We start from the raw sequence: 24,223 nt of genomic DNA, 5'->3' as shown, positions 1-24,223 counted from the left end.
TCACATCTGCCTCGCTGACACGGGTGTGCTTTGATGTGAGCTGAAAGCTTGTCCCTGTCATCGAGGCACTTATACTAGAGCCGCTTTATTCACTTTTTTCAATATGCTTTCGCAGCCCATTGCTTGCCACCCCCCCCACCCCCCTTCCCCCGCTCTTTCCCTATTCCCATTGTCTATGGCAGGCACTAAAATCGGTGCCTCCCAAACTAATTTAATGATTTAAAATTATTAGAATAAAATAAAGAACATACTTATGACAGAGTATGTGTCATAAGTACCTTCTTTGTATTATTTTAATCATTAATCACAGGCGAGGTACTGCACCCCTGGCTGCCCGTCCCTGATACTTACCCCTCTGGAGTTCTGTGGTGGTGGCCCTGCACTGTGAACATAAATCACTCGTAAAATGGCTGCAGTGGACGCCATGTTCTCAGAGACCTGCGCATGCACAGTAGACTCCGGCATTATGCCAGAGCCTACTTGCTGCCGGAGAGGAGGTGGCCCGCAATTAAGGCTGCACGCAGGTCCCCTCCACTCTTAAAATGCCACTGCTTGTAATATACAGTAAGTGTAATGTAAACCAGTCCTCTCCACTTCACACCTACCGTAAAAAATAAATCCTATAGTGTACTTAACACAAAAAAAGGGGTGTATGTGGGGGCTGTCTCCTTGTATGCTTATACCGATATCTATCAATTGCAGTGTTGTTGGGTAGTTAGAGTCTAGCATGTGTAATTACCCTGGCACCCCAGTAATGTCTGTGCCACACAGCCTGGGGGAGATAAGCCCAACATAGTCTGTGGTGATAACTCATTACCATCGTTATATGTCAAAGGTACTATGCAGAGCACAGGCACACACATTGCTGTGTACAGATGTAGACATGCTCATGTTACAGCTATGAGGCATGCTGCACGGTGTGCCAGGCTGTGACCTCACCGCTGACCACAAAGTTCCCACCATTGGTTACAATGGAGCGCATAGGCGCTACATTGTAACACTGCCGTGTGCCGCCTTTCAGACAGTACAGGAGCACACAGCCGATCAGGAGGGTGCCACAACGTGGCGCTCCCTGATTGGCTGAGGAAACCCACTTAGACAACAGTCAGAGTGGGTTTCTGGCATTCAGGGAAAGGGGTCCCATGTGAAAACATGGGTCCCCTTTCAGTTCGTGGTCGGGTATCCGTTTTTTTATTTTTTCAAGTACGTGGATTACAAAAGGATTACAAGCAGAGGAGCCTTCAACCATGGATTATGTGAGTATAATTTTTTCTACAGGTACACCATAGATTCTACTGGAGAAGAGGACCGACCTGCGTGGGAACATAGGTAAGTATGTATGTATGTTGGTGTGCATGTATGTATTAAAGTTATACTTTCAAGGTGTGTGTGTGATGTCTTTATTGGGGTATTTTTTTAGTAGTAGTACTACAGGTACCAGCGGGCCCGTTTTTCCGCTGCATGCTGGTACTTGTGGTTCTCCAAGTACCAGCTTGCGGGGGAGGCTTGCTGGGCCTTGTAGTACTGCTACTAAAACAATATCAAACACTTTTCACAAAGGCTATCAGCCCCCCATCCGCAGCCCATTGGATGGGGGGACAGCCTCGGGCTTCACCCCTGGCCCTTGGTTGGCTGGGGGGGGGGTCCCCTTGATTGAAGGGGTCCCCACTCCCCCAGGGTACCCCGGCCAGAGGTGACTAGTTGGATATTTGATGCCACGGCCGCAAGGCACTGTATAAAAGTGACCCCCGGCTGTGGCATTATCTGTCCAGCTAGTGGAGCCCGGTGCTGGTTTCAAAAATACGGGGGACCCCTACGCTTTTTGTCCCCCGTATTTTTGGAACCAGGACCAGGCGCAGAGCCCGATGCTGGTTGTTTAAATATGGGGGAACCCCTGTCCATTTTTTCCCCATATTTCTGCAACCAGGATCGGCTCAAAGAGCCCGAGGCTGGTTTGCCTTAGGAGGGGGGACCCCACGCAATTTTTTTTTTACATTTAAACATTTTTTTCTTCCTTAACAAGGTGCACAATGAAGCCCAGCACAGATTTCTCAGATCCGGCCGAGATTCATTGTATTAAAGTCGGCAGTGTTTTACAAGTCACTCACGTAAAACACTGCCAAAAAAAACGAATGACATCGACATCGGAAAACCCGAAAATGCAGAATACGGCAGCTTAGTAAATTAGTCGTAATCAATTCAAAAAGTTGCATATTTACACTTTTGATGTCATTCGTGATTGAACTTTGACCTCAAACGGGAAAATACGAATCTTAGTAAATTTACCCCCATGTGCACTGCAGGTGTGGCAGATATAACATTTGCAGAGAGAGTTAGATTTGGGTGGGTTATATTGTTTCTGTGCAGGATAAATACTGGCTGCTTTATTTGTACACTGCAATTTAGATTTCAGTTTAAACACACCTCACCCAAATCTATCTCTCTCTGCAAATGTTACATCTGCCCCCCCTACACTGCACATCGTTTTGTCCATTAGCTAACAAAATCGCTGCTGCGATCAGGTCTGAAATAGGCCCAATGTTGTTACATGAGGTTCTTTGATAAGATGAGAAATGTTTGGAGACACAAAATTGTTCCATCCACTGTATGTGGCAGTTGGTTTACTTTAAATGTGACATACAGTAGGTTTCAAATCTATTTCCAAAAGACCTAGGGACTGATTCAGATATGTACGACATGCAGATTTTCATACAACTGAAAGAGTATTGGTAAACTGCACACACACCGCGATCGCCCTACACATGCACCAAGTTACTTTTGTGATGCCGCTCTAAACCAGGAATAAAATATAGGGGGTAATTCAGACCTGATTGCTAGGGTGTGTTTTTGCATCCCTGCAATCAGGTAGTCGCTGCCTACAGGGGGAGGGTATGGTGTGTGTGCAGGTGTGCGATCGCTTTTGCTGGAGAGCTGCACAAACATCAGTTTGTACAGTCTCTGCTCTGTCCAGGACTTCCTCAGCCGCTGCGATGATTGGTGTTGGAGTTGACTTCAGAAGCCCTTCCTCAAAACACCGGGTCTCACCTGCATTTTTCCAGACACTCCCTGGAAATGGTCAGTTGCCACCTGCAAATGGCCTATTCCTGTCAAGCACCTTGCGATCGCCGGTGCGTTTGGAATTTTCACACCATCCCGTTGCTGACTGTCGATCCCTGGTGCTGCAGTCCATTTAGCCTGTTCATTGCGGTGCATACGCATGCGCAGTTCAGACCTGATCGCAGGCTATGAGAAAACGGAGCCTAGCGATCAGGTCTGAATTACCCTCATAGTGCTGTGCACTGTTGAAGGAGGGGGGGGGGGCAAACAGGTTTCTTGCCTGGGGCCCCATGAGGTCTAAATCCGTCTCTGCCTCTGGTGCATCAATCTCTTGGCGGAGGCTTGGTGGGATGTCCTGGTTTGCTGCTGTTGGGAATGTGACTGGTGAGGCAATTTCCTGGCTCCACTGAACTGACGTCCTCTCCCAGCTGTGGCTACCCTGCTTCTACCTGGTAAATGGGGCCACATAGTTGCCAATGTGCCCTGAAGGCTTTGTGCTCCTGATTGGCTGGTGCTGACCACTGAAACCCTCTGTTGACGGTATCTAGACCATCCGCCTGGGTCTTTCTGCTCTACCCCACTGTCCATAGATTCTAATGGCATGCATGCTGCCTGTCTCAATTGCCTGATGCTTGATTGGGATCCCCTTGAGTAGTGAGGTGCTGATGAGTGGTGGGTGTCTTAACTGTGCAACTGTGTGTCATGTCACGGGTGAGCTTATGGGGTTTTTTCCTGTATTGAGATTGGCGCTGTTTGGCCAGCGCCTGCTGGTGGACTCTCGTGTCTGGTGATCTGCGGTGGCCTTTGGGGGTCTGTAGAGTCACTGGTGTCTCTTCTGTTTGTCTCTTTCTCCCCTCTGTACCTCCTTTCCTTTACCTTTATGTGTGCCCCCTTCCCTTACTCTTGGTTCTTCTGTTTCCTGTGCAGCTATGCTCTCTATTTTTCCACCTTTCCCACTTACCTCTTTGCTGATTTTGTCTGGTTTCTGCTCTTCCCTGCCTCCTCATTAAAAATTATCTGAGGACTGTGGTACCTTATCTTTGAGGGGATTATAATGTTGCAGACTATTTATTTATTTATTTATTAACAGTTTCTTATATAGCGCAGCAAATTCCGTTGAGCTTTACAGCTGGGCACAATGTTAAAACAAAACTGCGTAATAACAAACAGTCATAGAGGTAGGAAGGCCCTGCTCGCAGGCTTACAATCTATATCTATTGCATAGTTGTCCACCAGATTGCAATGGTTCTTGGTGGAGTGCATGATATCACATCACAAACAGCAATGATGAAGCAGGATCAGGAAGGGAAAGTGAAGAAAGACAAAATATGTGGAGGATATGTGTGGACTGTACAGTGGGGACATAGGTGGTCATTCCGAGTTGTTCGCTCGCTAGCTACTCTTAGCAGAAATGCAAAGGCAAAGCCGCCGCCCTCTGGGAGTGTATCTTAGCATAGCAGAATTGCTAACAAAAGATTAGCAATTCTACTATTAAGTATTTCCTTGCAGTTTCTGAGTAGCTCCAGACCTACTCCTAGATTGCGATCACCTCAGTCCGTTGAGTTCCTGGTTTGACGTCACAAACACGCCCAGCGTCCGGCCAGCCACTCCACCGTTTCTCCAGCCACTCCTACGTTTCTACCTGGCACGCCTGCGTTTTTTAGCACACTCCCTGAAAACGTCCAGTTTCCGCCCAGAAACACCCACTTCCTGTCAATCACACTACGATCAGCAAAGCGATTGAAAAGCTTTGTTCGCCCGTGAGTAAAATAGCATAGTTTTGTGTAAAACTGCTTAGCGCGTGCGCCCTGCTGTGCATACGCATGCGCAGAACTGCCGGATTTTAGCCTAGCAATTCTGCTAAAAATAGCAGCGAGCGAACAACTCGGAATGACCACCATAGGACCTTATTCAGCAATGATTGCTGTTTCTGCTATAAAGCAGTTTCTGCAATCAAATAGTTGCCGCCCAGAAATTGAAAAAAAACTCCCATCACAAAAATTGCGAGTGCATCACAATATGCGGGCTGATCGCATAACCATATGCAATTACCGGAACAGGCAAGGTCAGCCACAATTTTTGTGACACAAGAGGTAGAAAGTGGTCATCGTTGACATCAAAGGCCCTCCTTAAAAACGCCTGGGCAAGTCTATGTTTTTTCAAATACACCCAGAAAATGGCAGGTTTCCACTCAGAAATGCCGGCTTCCTGTCAGTCAAACAGTGGCAGCACTGCGATCACAATGTGTAAGAAATTTCTGTCGCTATATATACTTGCGCTTGCGCAATGCAAATGCTGCGCATGCGCAGTTGTTCGATAATCGATGGATTGCGATTCGCAAATTTTGCAATCCTTACTGAATGAGGTCCATAGTACGAATTCGCATTCTACACTTTGCTGTAATTCTAACTCTGCTTCCAAGCTGCAAGATTCCGGCTTTGGGGATCACTGTCCAAACATCGGAAACCCTGGAGGTTTATTTGGACTTCGTCGGCCTGCCATTTTGAACTAAGACCGCTGGAAAACTATTTGTGAGCTTTACTGTTACTTTAGTTCCTATAGGGGTTCATCCCTCATTTATAGCGTATTGTCTACATTATGTTTAGCCTAAACTTTTGTTCTCATTTATTATTACTGTTATTATTATTATTATTATTATTATTATTATTTTAAACAGTGTAATGTAATCTTAAATTGGTGGGCCTCTACTGCCATCTAGTGGGAGAAACTGTAATTGTGCTTGCCTTATCTGATCATTTAGTGACTTTTTTTTAAATGAGTTACTTCATTACCTTGCTCGTGTTTTTGGGTTAAATGTAATGGTGGGGTCTATGTATTAAGCCTTGGAGAGAGATAAAGTGGACAGAGATAAAGTACTAGCCAATCAGCTCCTAAATACCATGTTACAGGTTGTGTTTGAAAAATGACAGTTGGTCAGTTGGTACTTTATCTCCATCCACTTTATCGCTCACTAAGACTTAGCACACATAGACTATTGGTGCTTATTGTTGTTTACTTCCCCTAGCTTAATATACATTTACTACTACACCTACTGAGTCTCAGTTTTGACTAACTGGATTTGCCACTTAGCGTGTATTGACTACAACCTACTGTGTATATGTATTCTTGCAATACATAGCAACTTATTATTTCTAAAAGAGATGGTAGAGCATTTTATATATATATATATATATATATATATAGTCAGTCTATCTATCTATCTGTCTATCTATCTATCTATCTAGACTGAGATGGGGATTTTTGTGTGACCCATCTGTGGTCCTGGTTGGGGTAGTTTCCCCTAGCTGTTACTGCTTGCTAATTATTTTTAAATAATGGGCCCTTGGGGCATGAAGAAATTTCTTGATGAATCAAATCATCCCAGCCCAAACACCAATCCCCAGAAATTGGACTGCCGCTAATACATCCAAAAGCAGACAGTATTTACCCTGTATGCAAAATTTTAAAAAATAAGAATTTACTCACCGGTAATTCTATTTCTCGTAGTCCGTAGTGGATGCTGGGTACTCCGTAAGGACCATGGGGAATAGACGGGCTCCGTAGGAGACTGGGCACTCTAAAAGAAAGATTAGGTACTATCTGGTGTGCACTGGCTCCTCCCTCTATGCCCCTCCTCCAGACCTCAGTTAGGGAAACTGTGCCCGGAAGAGCTGACACTACAAGGAAAGGATTTGGAATCCAGGGTAAGACTCATACCAGCCACACCAATCACACCGTACAACTCGTGATAACTATACCCAGTTAACAGTATGAATAACAACTGAGCCTCACTGAACAGATGGCTCATAACAATAACCCTTTTGTTAAGCAATAACTATATACAAGTATTGCAGAAAATCCGCACTTGGGACGGGCTCCAAGCATCCACTACGGACTACGAGAAATAGAATTACCGGTGAGTAAATTCTTATTTTCTCTGACGTCCTAGTGGATGCTGGGTACTCCGTAAGGACCATGGGGATTATACCAAAGCTCCCAAACGGGCGGGAGAGTGCGGATGACTTTTGCAGCACCGCATGAGCAAACTCAAGGTCCTCCTCAGCCAGGGTATCAAACTTGTAGAATTTTGCAAACGTGTTTGACCCCGACCAGGTAGCAGCTCGGCAAAGTTGTAATGCCGAGACCCCTTGGGCAGCCGCCCAAGAAGAGCCCCCTTCCTCGTGGAATGGGCTTTTACTGATTTAGGATGCGGCAGTCCAGCCGCAGAATGTGCAAGTTGAATCGTGCTACAGATCCAGCGAGCAATAGTCTGCTTAGAAGCAGGAGCACCCAGCTTGTTGGGTGCATGCAGGATAAACAGCGAGTCAGTATTTCTGACTCTAGCCGTCCTGGAAACATAGATTTTCAGGGCCCGGACTACATCCAGCAACTTGGAGGCCTCCAAGTCCCGAGTAGCCGCAGGCACCACAATAGGTTGGTTCAAATGAAACGCTGATACCACCTTAGGGAGAAATTGGGGACGAATCCTCAATTCTGCCCTGTCCATATGGAAGATCAGATAAGGGCTTTTACATGACAAAGCCGCCATTCTGACACACGCCTAGCCGAAGCCAAGGCCAAAAGCATGACCACTTTCCACGTGAGATACTTCAACTCCACGGTCTGAAGTGGCTCAACCAATGTGATTTTAGGAAATCCAACACAACGTTGAGATCCCAAGGTGCCACTGGAGGCACAAAGGGGGCTGAATATGCAGCACTCCCTTAACAAACGTCTGAACTTCAGGCAGTGAAGCCAGTTCTTTTTGAAAGAAAATAGACAGGGCCGAAATCTGGACTTTAATGGATCCCAATTTTAGGCCCATAGTCACTCCTGACTGTAGGAAGTGCAGAAATCGACCCAGCTGAAATTCTTCTGTTGGGGCCTTCATAGCCTCACACCAAGCAACATATTTTCGCCATATGCGGTGATAATGTTTTGCTGTCACATCCTTCCTAGCTTTTATCAGCGTAGGAATGACTTCAACTGGAATGCCCTTCTCCATCAGGATCCGGCGTTCAACCGCCATGCCGTCAAACGCAACCGCGGTAAGTCTTGGAACAGACAGGGCCCCTGCTGTAGCAGGTCCTGTCGGAGCGGCAGAGGCCAAGGGTCCTCTGAGATCATTTCTTGTAGTTCCGGGTACCAAGTCCTTCTTGGCCAATCCGGAATGATGAGTATAGTTCTTACTCCTCTCTTTCTTATTATCCTCAGTACCTTTGGTATGAGAGGAAGAGGAGGGAACACATAAACCGACTGGTACACCCACGGTGTCACCAGAGCGTCCACAGCTATCGCCTGAGGGTCCCTTGACCTGGAGCAATATCTTTTTAGCTGTTTGTTGAGGCGGGACGCCATCATGTCCACCTGTGGCCTTTCCCAACGATTTACAATAAGCTTGAAGACTTCTGGATGAAGTCCCCACTCTCCCGGGTGGAGGTCGTGCCTGCTGAGGAAGTCTGCTTCCCAGTTGTCCACTCCCGTAATGAACACTGCTGACAGTGCTATCACGTGATTTTCCGCCCATCGGAGAATCCTTGTGGCTTCTGCCATCGCCATCCTGCTTCTTGTGCCGCCCTGTCGGTTTACATGGGCGACCGCCGTGATGTTGTCTGACTGAATCAGCACCGGCTGGTTTTGAAGCAGGGGTTTTGCTTGACTTAGGGCATTGTAAATGGCCCTTAGTTCCAGAATATTTATGTGTAGGGAAGCTTCCTGACTCGACCATTGTCCTTGGAAGTTTCTTTCCTGAGTGACTGCCCCCCAACCTCGGAGGCTTGCATCGTGGTCACAAGGACCCAGTCCTGTATGCCGAATCTGCGGCCCTCGAGTAGATGAGCACTCTGCAGCCACCACAGCAGAGACACCCTGGCCCCGGGGACAGGGTGATCAGCCGATGCATCTGAAGATGCGATCCGGACCACTTGTCTAACAGATCCCACTGAAAGATCCGTGCATGGAATCTGCTGAATGGAATTGCCTCGTAAGAAGCTACCATCTTTCCCAGGACTCGCGTGCAGTGATGCACCGACACCTGTTTTGGTTTTAGGAGGTCTCTGACCAGAGATGACAACTCCTTGGCCTTCTCCTCCGGGAGAAACACCTTCTTCTGTTCTGTGTCCAGAATCATACCCAGGAACAGCAGACGCGTCGTAGGAACCAGCTGCGACTTCGGGATATTCAGAATCCAGCCGTGCTGTTGTAGCACTTCCTGAGATAGTGCTACTCCGACCAACAACTGCTCCCTGGACCTTGCCTTTTTAAGGAGATCGTCCAAGTACGGGATAATTATAACTCCCTTCTTTCGAAGGAGTATCATCATTTCGGCCATTACTTTGGTAAATACCCTCGTGCCGTGGACAGACCAAACGGCAACGTCTGGAATTGGTAATGGCAGTCCTGTACCACAAAACTGAGGTACACCTGGTGAGGTGGGTAAATGGGGACATGTAGGTAAGCATCCTTGATGTCCAGTGATACCATGTAATCCCCCTCTTCCAGGCTTGCAATAACCGCCCTGAGCGATTCCATTTTGAACTTGAACTTCCTTATATAAGTGTTCAAGGATTTAAATTTTAGAATGGGTCTCACCGAACCGTCTGGTTTCGGTACCACAAACATTGTGGAATAGTAACCCCGTCCCTGTTGAAGGAGGGGAACTTTGATTATCACCTGCTGGAGGTACAGCTTGTGAATTGCCGCCAGTACTACCTCCCTGTCCTGGGGAGTAGCTGGCAAGGCTGATTTGAGGTAACGGCGAGGGGGAGACGTCTCGAATTCCAGCTTGTATCCCTGAGATACCACTTGTAGAACCCAGAGATCCACCTGTGAGCGAACCCACTGGTCGCTGAAGTTCCGGAGACAGGCCCCCACCGCACCTGGCTCCACATGTGGAGCCCCAGCGTCATGCGGTGGATTTAGTGGAAGCAGGGGAGGATTTTTGTTCTTGGGAACTGGCTGTATGGTGCAGCTTTTTCCCTCTACCCCTGCCTCTGGGCAGAAAGGACGCGCCTCTAACCCGCTTGCCTATCTGAGGCCGAAAGGACTGTACTTGATAATACGGTGCTTTCTTAGGCTGTGAGGGAACCTGAGGTAAAAAGGTCGACTTCCCAGCTGTTGCTGTGGATACGAGGTCCGAAAGACCGTCCCCAAACAATTCCTCACCCTTATAAGGCAAAATTTCCATGTACCTTTTAGAATCAGCATCACCTGTCCACTGCTGAGTCCATAATACTCTCCTGGCAGAAATGGACATCGCATTAATTCTAGATGCCAGCCGGCAAATGTCCCTCTGTGCATCTCTCATATATAAGACTACATCTTTAATATGCTCTATGGTTAGCAATATAGTGTCCCTGTCAAGGGAATCAATGTTATCAGACAGGGAATCAGACCACGCTGCTGCAGCACTACACATCCATGCTGAAGCAATAGCAGGTCTCAGTATAGTACCTGAGCGTGTATACACAGACTTCAGGATAGCCTCCTGCTTTCTATCTGCAGGCTCCTTTAAGGCGGCCGTATCCTGAGACGGCAGTGCCGCCTTTTTTGATAAGCGTGTGAGCGCCTTGTCCACCTTAGGGGATGTCTCCCAGCGTGACCTATCTGTTGGCGGGAAAGGGTACGCCATTAGTAACCGCTTAGAAATTACTAGTTTCTTATCTGGGGAACCCCACGCTTCTTCACACAATTCATTTAACTCATCAGATGGGGGAAAAGTCACTGGCTGCTTTTTCTCCCCAAACATAATACCCTTTTTTGTGGTAACCGGGTTTATGTCAGCAATGTGTAAAACATCTTTCATAGCCGTAATCATACATCGGATGGCCTTTGTGGACTGTACATTTATCTCATCCTCGTCGACACTGGAGTCAAACTCCGTGTCGACACCTGTGTCTGCCATCTGAGTCAGCGGGCGTTTTTGAGCCCCTGATGGCCTCTGAGACGCCTGGGCAGGTGCGGGCTGAGATGCCGACTGTCCCATGGCTGTCACGTCATCAAACCTTTTATGTAAGGAGTTGACACTGTCGGTTAAAACCTTCCACATATCCATCCACTCCGGTGTCAGCCCCGCAGGGGGCGACATCACACTTATCGGCTCCTGCTCCGCCTCCACGTAACCCTCCTCATCAAACATGTCGACACAGCCGTACCGACACACCGCACACACACACACACAGGGAATGCTCTGACTGAGGACAGGACCCCACAAAGTCCTTTGGGGAGACAGAGAGAGAGTGTGCCAGCACACACCACAGTGCTATATAATCAGGGATTTACACTAACAAAAGCGATTTTCCCTATAGCTGCTTTTATATATAGTTTGCGCCTAAATTTAGTGCCCCCCCTCTCTTTTTTACCCTTGATGCCTGGAAACTGCAGGGGAGAGCCTGGGGAGCTGTCTTCCAGCGGAGCTGTGAAGAGAAAATGGCGCCGGTGTGCTGAGGAAGATAGCCCCGCCCCCTTCTCGGCTGACTTCTCCCGCTTTTTTATCTGTATAATGGCGGGGGATTATGCACATATACAGCTTAAAAGCTGTATTATGTGTCAATTAGCCATGTAAGGTACTCTAATTGCTGCCCAGGGCGCCCCCCCCCCCCCAGCGCCCTGCACCCATCAGTGACCGGAGTGTGTGGTGTGCATAGGGAGCAATGGCGCACAGCTGCAGTGCTGTGCGCTACCTTAATGAAGACCGAAGTCTTCAGCCGCCGATTTTCAGGATTCTCTTCTGTCTTCTGGCTCTGCAAGGGGGACGGCGGCGCGGCCCCGGGACCGGACGATCGAGGTCGGGCCCTGTGTTCGATCCCTCTGGAGCTAATGGTGTCCAGTAGCCTTAGAAGACCAAGCTAGCTGCAAGCAGGTAGGTTCACTTCTCTCCCCTCAGTCCCTCGTAGCAGTGAGTCTGTTGCCAGCAGATCTCACTGAAAATAAAAAAACCTAACAAATACTTTCTTTTTCTAGAAGCTCAGGAGAGCCCCTAGTGTGCAACCGGCTCGGGCCGGGCACAGATTCTAACTGAGGTCTGGAGGAGGGGCATAGAGGGAGGAGCCAGGCACACCAGATAGTACCTAATCTTTCTTTTAGAGTGCCCAGTCTCCTGCGGAGCCCGTCTATTCCCCATGGTCCTTACGGAGTACCCAGCATCCACTAGGACGTCAGAGAAAAGTATTTTCACTTTTTGTATTGGTTTGTCCAAAAGCAATGTTGCTTCTTTATTTTGCTCCAACTCTGAGTCATCATATAAAGTGGTATGTGTGCCAATCAAAACATGAATCTGGAGAGCTGCAGAAGTGTAACTTTATTAACAGCAGCCATACGGAACAATGGCTGCAGCAGCACTTGCTGTGTATCAAAAACCTTCTGTACTGTATGACAAGTGGATAGCAATGATGAAATCCACATACAGCATAAGGGTGGTATTCATGTGACCGCCGGTCAGCTGACCGACAGTCACATGACCTCCTCCACCAGCCCGACGGGTCACTGTCCCGATGGCCGGCATGCCGACCAACAGGGACTATTTCCACTCGTGGGTGTCCACGACACCCATAGAGTGGGAATAGAACCCATGGCGACCGCAGGTCGCCACCGAGCCCGCAAGGGGCTTTCTGCACTCGCCCCTCCCCGCCGGGATCCCGGTGTCGGTATGCTGCCGGGATCCCGGCGTCGGTAAGCTGACCGGTGGTCAGGAGACCGCCGGTCAGCCGTACTACACCCCAGCATAAATATACAGTATTGGTTAAATGTTTTGTTTTAGTAAGTTAATTTACTGTTTGAGACTCTTTGAAAGCTCTATTTTGAATAATCTGTACATCTTTCCTACAATAGGTGCTCTGTTGATTTAAATGGTACTAACATAATACAGGAATGTGAAGGAGATTCCTGTTTAGTAAGGCTGTGCAAAATTGACTCCAACACAGGTCTTTATGAACAAGGGTGTCTCTTCTTGCCTGACGAAGACCAGCATGTACAAGAATCAATTATGTATTCACAAGCACTTCCTTCTGTGAGTATCATCATATAGTATTTGTTCAGTAAGCATATTTCAAAGACCTATGTATTATTTTTTTTTCAAAGGCCTTATCACACTATGCCCCATTATTTACTTATTATCTCATATTAGGATAGCTTTGCAAGCCATACTGTTGTAGAAGAATTTAGACATTCAAATTTGCACTTGGCTAAAGAGATACATACTGCATGGTGACTTGAGCCATATCACTGTCCACCTGAACTGTTTCCATGGGGTAGATTTTCTCTAGCTTCTAAAACGGACAAGGGGAGGTGTTGCCCATAGTAATCAATTAGATTCTGTCTCATTTTGTAGAACGCAATAGTAGACCAGGCCTGTGAATAGAGAAATGATAGTTAGAATCTGATTGGTTGCTATAAACCCTCTTTCGGCAGATGTGAGGTTGAATGTCTCCCACATGTTTACCAAAACCCCTTTAACAATAAAACTTATCTAAAATAACACTAACAACAGAAATGCCATTAAAATCGTTCAACCTCTTTAATATTCAAGAAAGCTGTTTGATTAAGTATGGAGAAAGAAAGAAAGAAAGAAAGAAAGAAAGAAAGAAAGAAAGAAAGAAAGAAAGAAAGAAAGAAAGAAAGAAAGAAAGAAAGAAAGAAAGAAAGAAAGAAAGAAAGGCCAATTGCTCTGTGACATTATGACTTACGCTGATCTGATGTCCACGACATGCGCTTAACCACGCCAAATTGGCCGTTACCAATAAAACAAATCGAGGCTCCAACTCTCCTACCAATACACTGTTAATTAGCCAGACAGCCAATGCCGCAGACCCCCAGTAGGGTAAGTCAGACTAGCTCAATGTATTGAAAGAGAGAGCGCACCTCTTTACAGCAGCACAATAGCCATTGGACTGCCGTTCTTTCCTGCCACAGCCGGCGACCCGCTATGAGCCGGTACAGCCACCATACCCTACACTAACCTGTCGAGAACCCTAAAAGTACTCTCCAAAAATAGCCCAGTGCCCTCTTCCGTAAGGTGAACCCCATCATACTTAAAGATGCCCATCCCTAAAACGAATCATTGGATACATAACACTGAGCAACCTAACTCAGTAACCCTCTTACAGACCAGAGCATTCACTTTCCTCCTAGCTTTATCCACAACCATGCAAGGCAGCCCACACCACCACGACCTTCTAGGGATAATGGCAGACCACACCAAAACACACCCAAGCCACCACTCCAAAACCCGCTCCAAATCCCTCACCGTAACAACCTTAATGGACAGCAATCCCCACGGGGCGCCCACAAGATCTAGCCATCACTTCCAGCACCAGCAACAACTCGTCCCATCTCATTACTCAAAGGCCCAACCACCGGACTAGACACAAGGCCAAAAAAGCATGGCATCGTGGGCTGTTGATAACTGAGCAGCCCAATAAACAAAGGAATGCCCAACAATCCAAATTGGGCACAAGTCAAGGACACCTCCTGCAATAAACAAGAACATAATTGGTTAGGAAGCAGGACAAACTTAAGCACAACCTGACTAGTGATAGGGAGGGAGGAGGAGGGAGGGGGAAAACAGGGCAAAATCCCTCGGGACACCCATCGAGAAAATGATGGTGGGTGGCATTTGTGATGTGCTGCGAAGAGCAGGGAAGCGAATCCGCGGAGAGGCCGTCCTCAACAACCAACTGATCTAACGATAACCAAATTATAAAGTTCCCCACATTATTATATGGTCAACTGACCGGTTGATGGGGTTTTATTTATTTTTTTGCCTAAGGCAAACCCTAGCTAGGCTTAGACACAAAATGCCTGACACCTCACCCTAAACACTCCCCTGAAACACCTAACTGGCTAACAATCCCTAGCCATTAACCCTAACATTCCCAATGTGGAAGTCCTCAACCTCACACTCCCTAGGAGTTTACGTTTGGCTCGCACTTATTCAAGCACTCGCCTGACATTGGCAATACACCACTTGTCTGTTTTAGAAGCTTTAGTAAAACTATCCCCATATACCCTTGGTCTCTGACATAACAAGTTTTAATTCTTGAATCCAATGAAATTACACCTCTTCTTCCTCCAGTATTCTCCTGTTCTTTATAAGATATAACAGTGATTACACCTTTGAATTCACTTATTCAGGGAGACAGAACTTATAATTTTAAAACTATTGTTTTAGTTACAGTACCTTTAACTTTAAGGACAATGAAAAAATAGAGTATAGTACATTATGTTGACATTCATTAGGTTGACAGACTGTTGACACTGCTGTAATGTCGACATTGTTGAAATGTGGACAATGTCTATTTGTGCAATTCTCTGCCCAATGCTAATCCTAACCATAATGGTAACCTTAAGCCTAATGGAATATAACAGTGTGGACATTTCCTATGTCAAAATTCTGTCAGTGGAGACAATAAGGATATTGATATCGTACTCATGGTGACATCATCAATGTCGGCCTTCTGAATGTTGATATAAAACAAAATGAAATGTGTACATGACATGTCTACTAATATTTCACTGCAATTTGCTCTAATCAGAACTTAGAAGGCATGATGGTGTTACACTACTGCACATGTGAGCGACAGAATTGTGAGTGCACTTATATCACTTGTACATTCCATTCTAACCATGAAGGGAAAAGCACATTTGTTCATCTGAGCACATAAGCAGTGCTACTTTCTGAAAATTTACTATTCATTAGGGATGAGCGGGTTCGGTCGCAGGGAACCGAATCCCCCGAACATTGAGATCCAAAGTGGGATCCGAATCCGGCTGTGGACTTTCCACCTTACTTGGATCCCAGAGCGAGGCTGAACGTCATCTTCTTGCTGTAGCATTCTCGCGGGTTTTAGATTTTAAATAAGTCCCGTGCATCGGCGCCATCTTCACTCCGCATGTGGAGAGTGTACTGGATAGACATGTCCGTCTCCAGTACTATGTCTGGCATGGCGTGGGGTGGGTGCTCTGCCTGCTGTATCTGAAAGGGGTGCTGTATCTGAAAGGGGTGCTCTCTCTGTCTGCCGTATCTGAAAGGGGTGCTCTCTCTGTCTGCCGTATCTGAAAGGGGTGCCCTGTCTGCTGTATCTGAAAGGGGTGCTCTCTCTGTCTGCCGTATCTGAAAGGGGTGCCCTGTCTGCTGTATCTGAAAGGGGTGCTCTCTCTGTCTGCTGTATCTGAAAAAGGGGTTCTCTCTCTGTCTGCTGTATCTGAAAAGGGGTGCTCTCTCTGTCCGCTGTATCTGAAATGGGTGCTGTGTCTCTCTGCTGTATCTGAAAAGGGGTGCTCTCCCTGTCTGCTGTATCTGAAAAGGGTGATCTGTCTGCTGTATCTGAAAGGGGTGCTCTCTCTGTCCATCCATCCAGGGGCTCTGCCCCAGTGTAAAATTTAAATAATAGAAGCTAAAAACAAAAAGCCTAAAATTATAATTATAATTTTTTCTTTTTTTTGTTTGTGCTGTACCCCAGTGCACTATACAATTTGTGTTTTATTTTCATATGTACTGTGACACTGCTGGTCAGACAGCAGTATATTATTTCCTACTTATAAACGTATTGTGCGATGCTGTCGGTGAAGTCAACCGCAGTGTGTAATTATTATATATATTTCTGACTCATTTGTGTGACACGGTAACCGCCGGTGTGTGATATAAAAAATACTTCTACATATATCTCACTCATTTGTGCGACATTGTCGGTGAAGTCAACCGTAGTGTGTAATTAATATATATATATTTCTGACTCATTTGTGCGACGCTGTCGGTGAAGTCAACTGTAGTGTGTAATTATTATAAATATTTCTGATTTGTGCGACACTGTAACCACCGGTGTGTGATATAAAAAATAATAATACATATTTTTGACTCATTTGTGCAACACTGAAAGCACAGTGTGTGATATAAAAAATAATATATATATATATTGATTTAAATTAATATTTTGTGCTGTATCATCCCAGTATACATCCAAGGACTGCAGCTGCTCTGTCCACCTAGGGGTGTTCTGTCAGTCCATCCAAAATAAAAGACATCTTTTTTTTTTAAATGTATTTTGTGTTGTATCCTCAGTGTATACATCCAAGCGTGCTCTGTCTATTTTAAGGTGCTGTGTCCGTAGCTCATATTCGTACGTTATAACTTATTGTCCTATTTTCATAATTCTTCTTATCACCACATTGTGATTAATACAAATTAATATTAATAATTATAAATTAACTACATTTAAATTAAATTAATATAAATAAACTCTCCACATTTGTATAGTGAACTTTCTGCATATCAAATATATCTTTGAGGAAATTAAAGAAATATCTTTGAGGAAATGAAGAAATAGGTTTTTTTTAAATAAAATAATTTTGGATAAGTTTATATACTTGTTCTTCACCTAATTCACTCATTAGAAAACCCAACAATTTTTGAGTGATTTTTGGAAAAAAATTAGTCAGTTAAGTGATTAAATCAATAATTAAACATTTTATGGGGGAAATTTACTAAATGGCGGTTTGTTCAATAGAACATTTCTTGGTATTTTTTAAACCTAATAAAGGCAAAACCACCACATACTGTAAATGCCACAAAACGAAAATTTTACAAAACGCCACGCTGCACATTGCTATCCCTATTTTTCTAGAGACTAGAAACTACCATATTTAGACAAACACCAGAAAAACCAAATGAGGTGGATTGTGACAGGTAATATACTATAGCAGAAACATGCTGTTTGAGTTATCTGCCCATATTTATTTGCCCTATTTGCAATCATTCAATATTGTCAACTTAATATGTTTAATTCTTTAAATAATATTGGCCTATTGATCTAATTATGAATTAACTTTGGCTCATAATGTATTCATTAGATAATATTGGCCCATATCATGAAAGTGAAGGTGTATTATCAATACATAAAGGGGTCCATTTATCAATGAGTGATAAAACTCATTGTGAATTATAAAACTCATTACGTATTATAAATGCTCCAGCCAATCAGCTCCTAACTGTCATTTTTCAATGACATAACAGCTAGGGGCTGAACACATGACAGCTGCTGGGAGTTGTTTGGCTTTAGCACCATTTATTATACGCAACAAATTTTATCATTCACAAATAGTTTTATCACTCGTTGATAAATGAGCCTCAAGATTGTTTGAATAATGGGGAGCTGTATCAATCCTTCTAAAGGGGACCAGTTGGAAAATGCTAACAAATTTGCTCTTCAGAATGCTGACAATTAGTAGGAAAAAAGAACTATAATAAATGGCTATCTAATTTCTAATAGATTTTTTTTATGCTAATTTAAAGTAATAAAAAATGTATTGAACATTAATACTGTGAGGATGCTGCTGAATGTTATTGTAGCCAGTGCATTATTAATTGATTAAATGTATACTTAATGCCTGCTAACGCTTACTAAACTGCTGTGAGGACCTGTTAGAAAGGAATAACACATATTTATGCTGCGTTTGTTATTCTGTTTCCAGGTAACAGCATTTTGTAATGAGAGTAATCATAACACTGATGCTCCAAATCTACAGAACAGAATGTGTAACTTACGCAGTACCTGGGACATCATCATGAACTCCACAGACATGAAGTCCACTCCACCCAGACCTGCGACCAATGCACCTGTCCCCACCTTCACACTGCTGCAATATAAGAAGAGAGTGATCACATTAGCATGTGATGTTTCAGGAAGCATGGCTCATGTACGTTTACTTTAACCATCAGAAGTTTAATGGGTAGTATGTCCTACATTGTCTTGTACTGTAAGTGACTGTTTTCTTGTCTTGCTCATTTGTTTATGTACTTTGCTATGTACTGCGGAACCCTTGTGGATACATATAAAAAAAGAATAATAATAGTATGCGTCATAGGGATATAAAAAGTATCAACTTATAGGCCCTACACATTACGCGATGTGCCGCCGAGGTGCCCGATGGCCGATATGGCCGACGGGCGACCCGGCGGCAGGGGGGCAGTGACGGGGGAGTGAAGTTTCTTCACTCCCCCCGTCACCCGGCTCCGTAGACATGCAGGCAAATATGGACGATCTCGTCCATATTGGCCTGCATGCACAGCCGACATGGCACCAGCGATGAACGAGTGCGGGGCCGCGCATCGTTCATCGCTGGTGCCTCCACACTGCATGATATGAACGGTATCTCGTTCATTAATGAACGAGATCGTTCATATCGTGCAGTGATGTCGGCAAGTGTGTAGGGCCCATTAGTTTGAAGGACATATCAAGGTATAAACATTCACTACTTCAACCAAAGACATACAGTAGGTATGCTTGGTGAAGATAAGGACTTAAGCTACAATACAAGGAGACACATACGTATTGTTGTCTGTTCATGCTGTTTACTGTCAATACTGTATGTCAACAAAAATAAGAATTTACTCACCGGTAATTCTATTTCTCGTAGTCCGTAGTGGATGCTGGGAACTCCGTAAGGACCATGGGGAATAGACGGGCTCCGCAGGAGACTTGGCACTCTAAAAGAAAGATTAGGTACTATCTGGTGTGCACTGGCTCCTCCCTCTATGCCCCTCCTCCAGACCTCAGTTAGGGAAACTGTGCCCGGAAGAGCTGACACAACAAGGAAAGGATTTGGAATCCAGGGTAAGACTCACACCAGCCACACCAATCACACTGTACAACTTGTGCTAACCATACCCAGTTAACAGTATGAACAACAACTGAGCCTCATTTAACGGATGGCTCATAACAATAACCCTTTAGTTAAGCAATAACTACATACATGTATTGCAGAGAGTCCGCACTTGGGATGGGCGCCCAGCATCCACTACGGACTACGAGAAATAGAATTACCGGTGAGTAAATTCTTATTTTCTCTGACGTCCTAGTGGATGCTGGGAACTCCGTAAGGACCATGGAGATTATACCAAAGCTCCCAAACGGGCGGGAGAGTGCGGATGACTCTGCAGCACCGCATGAGCAAACTCAAGGTCCTCCCCAGCCAGGGTATCAAACTTGTAGAACTTAGCAAACTTGTTTGAACCAGACCAAGTAGCAGCTCGGCAAAGCTGTAAAGCCGAGACCCCTCGGGCAGCCGCCCAAGAAGAGCCCACCTTCCTTGTGGAATGGGCTTTCACCGATTTTGGATGCGGCAATCCAGCCGCAGAGTGAACCAGCTGAATCGTGCTATAGATCCAGCGAGCAATAGTCTGCTTCGAAGCAGGAGCGCCAACCTTGTTGGCTGCATACAGAATAAACAGCGAGTCAGACTTTCTGACTCCCGCCGTTCTGGAAACATAAATTTTCAAAGCCCGGACTACGTCCAGCAACTTGGAATCCTCCAAGTCCCTAGTAGCCGCAGGCACCACAATAGGCTGGTTCAAATGAAACGATGATACCACCCTAGGGAGAAATTGGGGACGAGTCCTCAATTCTGCCCTGTCCATATGGAAGATCAGATAAGGGCTTTTACATGACAAAACCGCCAAATCTGACACATGCCTAGCCGAAGCTAAGGCCAAAAGCATGACCACTTTCCACGTGAGATATTTTAGCTCCACGGTCTTAAGTGGCTCAAACCAGTGGGATTTCAAGAAATCCAACACAACGTTAAGATCCCAAGGTGCCACTGGTGGCACAAAAGGAGGCTGAATATGCAGCACCCCCGGAACAACGTCTGTACTTCAGGCAGTGAAGCCAGTTCTTTTTGAGAGAAAATGGATAGGGCCGAAATCTTGACCTTTATGGATCCTAATTTTAGGCCCATAGTCACTCCTGACTGTAGGAAGTGCAGGAATCGACCCCGCTGGAATTCCTCTGTAGGGCCTTCCCGGCCTCACACCAAGCAACATATTTTCGCTATATACAGTGAAAAAGTCTTGCTGTCACGTCTTTCCTAGCCTTTATCAGCGTAGGAATAACTGCATCCGGAATGCCCTTTTCCGCTATGATCCAGCGTTCAACCGCCATGCCGTCAAATGCAGCCGCGGTAAGTCTTGGAACAGACAGGGCCCCTGTTGCAACATGTCCTGTCTGAGAGGCAGAAGCCCTGAGTCCTCTGAGAGCATTTCTTGCAGCTCCGGGTACCGAGTCCTTCTTGGCCAATTCGGAGCAAAGAATATTGTTCTCACGCCTCCTTTTATTACAATTCTCAGCCCTTGGGTATGAGAGGAAGAGGAGGGAATACATAGACCGACTGGAACACCCACGGTGTTACTAGTGCGACCACAGCTATCACCTGAGGGTCCCTTGACCCGGTGTAAAACCTTTTTTTTTTTTAGCTTTTTATTGAGGTGGGACGCCATCTAGTCCACCTGAGGCAGTTCCCATCAATTTGCAAACTGCGTGAAGACTTCCTGATGAAGTCCCCACTTTCCCGGGTGGAGGTCGTGCCTGCTGAGGAAGTCTGCTTCCCAGTTGTCCACTCCCGGAATGAACACTGCTGACAGTGCGCTTACTTGATTCTCCACCCAGCAAAGAATTCTGGTGGCTTCTACCCTCGCCACCCTGCTCCTTGTGCCGCCTTGGCGGTTTACATGAACCCCTGCGGTCTGACTGGATCAGAACCGGTTGGTCGCGAAGCTGGGTCTCCGCTTGACTTAGGGCGTTGTATATGGCCCTTAGTTCCAGGATTGATGTGAAGGCAAGTCTGTTGACTTGACCACATACCTTGGAAATTTCTTCCCTGTGTAACTGCCCCCCACCCTCGGAGGCTTGCATCCGTGGTCACCAGGATCCAGTCCTGAATGCCGAATCTGCGGCCCTCGAGAAGGTGAGCACTCTGCAGCCACCACAGGAGAGACACCCTGGCCCTGGGGGATAGGGTGATTAACCGATGCATCTGAAGAGGTGATCCGGACCACTTGTCCAGTAAGTCCCATTGGAAGGTCCTCGCATGGAACCTGCCTAAGGGGATGGCCTCGTATGATGCCACCATCCTTCCCAGGACTCGAGTAAAGTGATGCACTGACACCTGTTTTGGTTTTAATAGATTCCTGATCAGTGTCATGAGCTCCTGAGCTCTCTCTATCGGGAGATAAACCCTTTTCTGGTCTGTGTCTAGGATCGTGCCTAGGAGAGGCAGATGAGCTGTAGGAACCAACTGCGACTTTGGAATATATAGAATCCAGCCGTGTTGCCGTTACACTTCCAGAGAAAGTGATACGCTGTTCAGCAACTGCTCTCTTGATCTCGCTTGTATGAGGAGATCGCCCAAGTACGTGATAATAGTGACACCTTGCTTCCGCAGGAGCACAATCATATCCGCCATTACCTTGGTTATGACAATCCCGTACCGCAATTCTGAGGTACGCCTAATGAGGTGGATAAATGGGGACATGAAGGTATGCATCCCTTATGACCCGATTCACGATAAAATCTCCCTCTTTTTAGGCTTGCCCTGACCGCTCTTAGCGATTCCATCTTGAACTTGAACCTTCTCAGGTATATGTTCAAGGATTTTTAATTCAATATGGGTCTGACCGAACCGTCTGGTTTTGGGATTACAACATGGTCGAATAATAACACCCTCTTGTTGAAGGAGGGGACCCTTGACCACCACCTGTTAAAGATACAATTTGTGAATTGCAGTTAACACTGGCTCCATCTCTTGGGGGGAAGCCCGCAGGGCCGTCGGTGAGGGGGCATCTTCTCACAGTCCAGCTTGTATCCCTGAGACACAATATCTATTGCCCAGGGACCTAACAGGGAGTGAACCCACTTGTGGCTGAACTTACGAAGCCATGTCCCCACCGGGCCTAGCTCCGCCTGTGGAGCCCCAGCGGCATAGGTGGATTTTTGTAGGGGCCGGGGAAGACTTCTGTTCCTGGGAACTAGCTGTGTTGATCCCGGCTCTGACAAGAAAGGACGCACCTGAGACTTTCTTGTTTCTTTATTCGAAAGGCTGCATTTAATAATGTCGTGCTTTCTTAGGCTGTGCAGGAATATAAGGCAAACTAGCAGAATTACCAGCTATAGTTGTGGAGACCAGGCCCGAGAACCCTTCTCCACACAATCCTCAGCCTTCCATATGCCTCTTAAATCGGCATCATCTGTCCAATGTATATTCTACAGGACACGTCAAACAGAGATCGACATAGCTTTGACTCTAGGACCCAGTATACTCATGTCTCTTTGGGCATGCTTTATAACTATATATCTATCACTTAAGACAGCATCTTTAATATATTTACTAGGGTCTCAATCTCTGCTGATAAGGTACCTGTCCATGCTGCCACAGTGCTATAAACCCATGCCGACACAATCGCCGGTCTGGGTAGTATACTAGAATGTGCATGCTATCTGCAGGATCCCTGAGAAAAGGAAGTGCTACCATCTGTGCAAACAGGACACCCTAGGGGAAGATTCTCAACACATCCTGGCCCTAGTGGGGAAAGGATACAGCCTGAGAATTCTCTTGTGGGAAGCTGCCGTCTCTTGTCTGGAGATTCCCGCTCTTTTTCCTCATGAGAGGAGGGAAATTTACCTCAGCATTCTTCCCCTTAAACATGTGTACTCTCGTGTCAGGGACAGATGAGTCATCAGTGATATGCAAATCATCTTTTATTTCAATAATCATATATTGAATACTTTCTAGCCATCTTGGCTGTAACTTTGCATTATCGTAGTCGACAGTGGAGTTAAACTCCATGTCGATACCAGTGTTTGTTATTTGGATAGTGAGCATTGTGAGACTCTGAAGGTCTCTGTGACATAGGGACAGACATGGGTAGATTTCCTGTCTGTTCCCTAACCATTTGTGCAATAAATTCACCTTAGCACTTACACATATCCAAACAGGTGTCGGCGTTGTCGACGGAGACACCCTCTCACACACATATCCGCTCTATCACCTCCTTAGAGGAGCCTTTTACCTCAGACATGTCGACACACGCGTACCGACACACCACACACACAGGGGTTGCTCTATTTGAGGACAGTTCCCCCACAAGGCCCTTTGGAGAGACAGAGAGAGAGAGTATGCCAGCACACACCCCAGCGCTATATAACCCAGGGATTACACTACAACTCAGTGTTTACCCAGTAGCTGCTGTATATACAATTGTTGTGCCTAAATTTATGTGCCCCCCCTCTCTTTTCACCCTTTGTGTACCAGGATACTGCAGGGGAGAGCCTGGGGAGCTTCCTTCCAGCGGAGCTGTGAAGAGAAAATGGCGCTGGTGTGCTGAGGAAGAAGGCCCCGC

The 24,223-nt window shown here is 46.0% G+C and overlaps 1 protein-coding gene across 1 annotated transcript in view; it reads left to right on the top strand.

Moving 5' to 3' along the window:
- The window catches only part of LOC134958768 (calcium-activated chloride channel regulator 1-like), a 195,581-nt gene that overhangs the window by 55,253 nt on the left and 116,105 nt on the right, over window positions 1-24,223 (top strand). The window contains exons 5-6 of the mRNA XM_063941504.1: window positions 12,886-13,063; window positions 18,523-18,747. Coding sequence (XP_063797574.1) covers window positions 12,886-13,063; window positions 18,523-18,747 — 403 coding nt within the window. The remainder of the gene's footprint in view (window positions 1-12,885; window positions 13,064-18,522; window positions 18,748-24,223) is intronic.

Source organism: Pseudophryne corroboree, chromosome 9 (assembly GCF_028390025.1).
Source record: "Pseudophryne corroboree isolate aPseCor3 chromosome 9, aPseCor3.hap2, whole genome shotgun sequence".
Lineage (NCBI taxonomy): Eukaryota > Metazoa > Chordata > Amphibia > Anura > Myobatrachidae > Pseudophryne > Pseudophryne corroboree.
Note: the sequence above shows the minus strand (reverse complement) of the source record. Positions and strands in the feature narration are given on the sequence as shown.